This window comes from Mus pahari, chromosome 10 (genome assembly GCF_900095145.1).
Source record: "Mus pahari chromosome 10, PAHARI_EIJ_v1.1, whole genome shotgun sequence".
NCBI lineage: Eukaryota > Metazoa > Chordata > Mammalia > Rodentia > Muridae > Mus > Mus pahari.
In genome coordinates this window covers 67,964,170-67,967,111 of record NC_034599.1, presented here as the reverse complement: position 1 = coordinate 67,967,111, position 2,942 = coordinate 67,964,170, and the positions used below count along the sequence as shown (strand labels likewise).

The following is a 2,942-nucleotide window of genomic DNA, read 5'->3' as shown; positions in this document are numbered from 1 at the left end:
CCCTATCCTAGATAGCCTGGGCTACAGGGGACTATCACAACCCCTACTCCCTATCCTAGATAGCCTGGGCTACAGGAGGCCATCACAACCCCTACCCTCCCAACACACAGGGCCTAGAGCCCCACCACTTGGGAAGCTGGGGGGGGGACAAGAATTCTGAGAAGAGGGAGGCATTTACAGGAAACAGATGGAGTGAATCATACCAAGAAAAACAAGCTGTCTTGGGCCTAACATGTTCTTTCTCATTACGGGGAATATAAATTCAAAGAAATAAGCTAAAAGCAGAGGCAAAGGTAATAACTGGAAAATGTAATCAAATCAAAGCCCGTGTTAGGAGCAATGTCATCATGAAACCCACTTATACCATATACACAAGGTAAAGGATATAGTTGCTATGGTTAAATCTTTAGAATTGACCAGTGTGATGCCCAGAATTAGCCTGTAAGCCCCACCTGTCCAGGAGCAGGTAATTTCGTGGAATGCTGGGATGGCTCAGTAATTCTTGGGAGATAAGCCTCATGGGAAAGTAAGATGGCCTATAAATGTGTCTTTACAAGTCCCTGCAATACTTGGCTAAAGGCCATTCCAACTGGGAAATTCCTGGGGAAAGTTCCTGACCAAAGTCCATTTCTTTTTGGTCAGTATTGAATATTTAATAAATACTTGCTTTAAATTTGGCCCAGAATGGTGGAATTGGTTTTTCTGATGAATCTCTGGGTTATCAGTTTTTCTGGCAAATGGCAGGATTAACATAGATACAGTGATACACTCCTATATTCCCATCATTTATGAGGTAATTGTGGGCCAACTGGGAGGCGGTGCCGCATGCCTTTAATCCCAGCACTAGGGAGGCAGAGGCAGATGCAGGCAGATCTGAGTTCTAAGCCAGCAGGAACTATATAGTGAGTAATAAGCCAGCCAGGGCTATACAGTGAGACCCTGCCACAAAAGAACAGAACATGCCCAAGTAAAGGTTCCTTAAGCTTGGTATCCCACCCTCAAAATCATTTCTGTATCCAGCTTTTGTTATCCAGAACATGGAAGCTCTGCTTCCCCTGTGCCAACCCCAAGCTTTACCCTCCCTTCCCTCGTCCATGGTTATCTTCTAGAATTTGAGACAGGGCTCATTGTGCAGTCCCAGCTGGCCTGAACTTGATACTGTATCAGCTAGACTGTGAACTTCCAGGTCCTCCTGGCCCAGATTCCCAAGGGCTGGGAATAAAGGCCTGCAGCACCAAACCCTGCCTCCTGGAATCACTACCAGCTGCTAGCCCTACCACCTGAATGTTTCTGCTCAAAGGTAACACTCAGCTGCCTCTACCTCATGAGACATGCCACGTGCAAGTTCTGAGGCTGATAGCTTTGCGAGTCCCAGCCCTCCTACAGCAAATCACCCCCTTTCCAAAAAGACACTAGCCCAAGTCTGAAGTAGTGGCAACTGATACAATTCACCGTTTCAATTTAACTCACTTTACCTCCCAATCATAGGCCCCTCTCCTCCCAATCCCACCCTTACAAATCATTCCCTCCAATGCCCCCTCCCCTTTCTAAGAGAAGGGTAGCCCCCACCCCTGGGTACCACCAGACCTTGGGACATCTAGTCCCAGCAGGACTAGGTACCTCTTTTCCCATTGAGGTCCACCTAGGCAGTCCAGGTAGGGGAAAGGGTATCCAGTGGCAGGGGACAGAGACCAAGCTAGCCACACCCTCGTTTGTTAGGCGACCAACATGAAGACCAAGTTGCACACTTGCTACAAATGTGTAGGGGGCCTAGGTTCAGCCCCTGCATACTCTCTGGCTGGTGGCCCAGTTTCTGTGAGCCCCACAACCAAACCTTTCAAAGCCAGTTATCAAATAACAAGGTTTCACACCAGTCTGCTCAAGATACAGTCAGGAGACTCAATGGCCCTTCAAGGCATCTCAATCGAAACACCAGATGTCCTGGGTTAATCAGCACAGTAAAAGCATCTGATGCTGGGGGTGCCGGGGTGAGGACCAACTATCCAAGACATTCCACCCTCCTTGGGGAAGATAGTGAGGGTGCCCAACAGCACTTGGCTGCTGGAGGGGAGCTCTGTTCCCATCCCACCATTCAAACACATCTCAGGAATGCAATTTTTTTTTATTAGAATTCTTTAAATTGTGTTTGCAAACATTTAACACAATGGGGAAACAAAAACAGCTCTATTCTGTTCTTCCCGATTCCTAGGGCAAAGACCAGAAAGAAAGATGAAGGTAGTCTTAGGCAGGCTGGGGTTACTCAGCCCAAGCTAACCTAACCCCCTGCCTTTAGGTTCTGGATTTGCAGGTGTGTACCATCTATCCTGGCTCACACCAGAGATGCATTTATAATAAGATAAAGGATTCCCAGGCATCCCTTGGAGGATGAACTATGACATAGCTGCCATCCAAACAACTCTGGGTCTCCCACTCAAAAACCTCAGGACACTTCTGGGAACAGGCCCTAGAGACATCTAGCGAATGCTGCCCGGTGGCAGCCTCACAGACGTCAATGGGAGATTGCCCATTGGCAACCTGGTGGGCCTCTCCTGAAGTGTTCTGGGCAAAGGCTTCAACAGCCTTCACCTGAACCAACTGGGTACTATCAGTGACCTCCATGGGAGGCAGCTGCGTGGCAGCCTCACGGACCTGCACGGGAGCCGACTGCGTGGCAGCATCGCTGACCTTCCCGGGAGCCGGCTGGGTGGCAGCCTCGCAGACCTTCACCGGAGCCAACTGGGTGGCCGCCTTGCGGACCTTCCCGGGAGCCGGCTGGGTGGCAGCCTCGCGAACCTGCACCGGAGCCGGGTGGGTGGCCGCCTCGCGAATCTTCACGGGAGCCAGCTGGGTGGCCGCCTTTCGGACCTTCCCGGGAGCGGGCTGGCTGGCAGCCTCGCGGACCTCCTGCACGGGAGCCGGCTGGGTGGCAGCCTCGCTGACCT

The 2,942-nt window shown here is 51.0% G+C and overlaps 1 protein-coding gene across 2 annotated transcripts in view; it reads right to left on the bottom strand.

Moving 5' to 3' along the window:
* Positions 1-2,184: 2,184 nt before the first annotated feature.
* LOC110328610 (KH domain-containing protein 3-like) overlaps positions 2,185-2,942 on the bottom strand; it is a 2,970-nt gene continuing 2,212 nt past the window's right edge. The window contains exons 4-5 of one of the 2 annotated variants that reach the window (XM_021208033.1): positions 2,650-2,942; positions 2,185-2,205 (exon numbers count right to left, since the gene is read on the bottom strand). The exon at positions 2,650-2,942 is cut by the window's right edge and continues 8 nt beyond it. In XM_021208033.1, coding sequence (XP_021063692.1) covers positions 2,185-2,205; positions 2,650-2,942 — 314 coding nt within the window. Of the gene's footprint in view, positions 2,206-2,346 lie in introns of those variants that run through there. The other variant, XM_021208032.1, reaches the window with a different exon arrangement.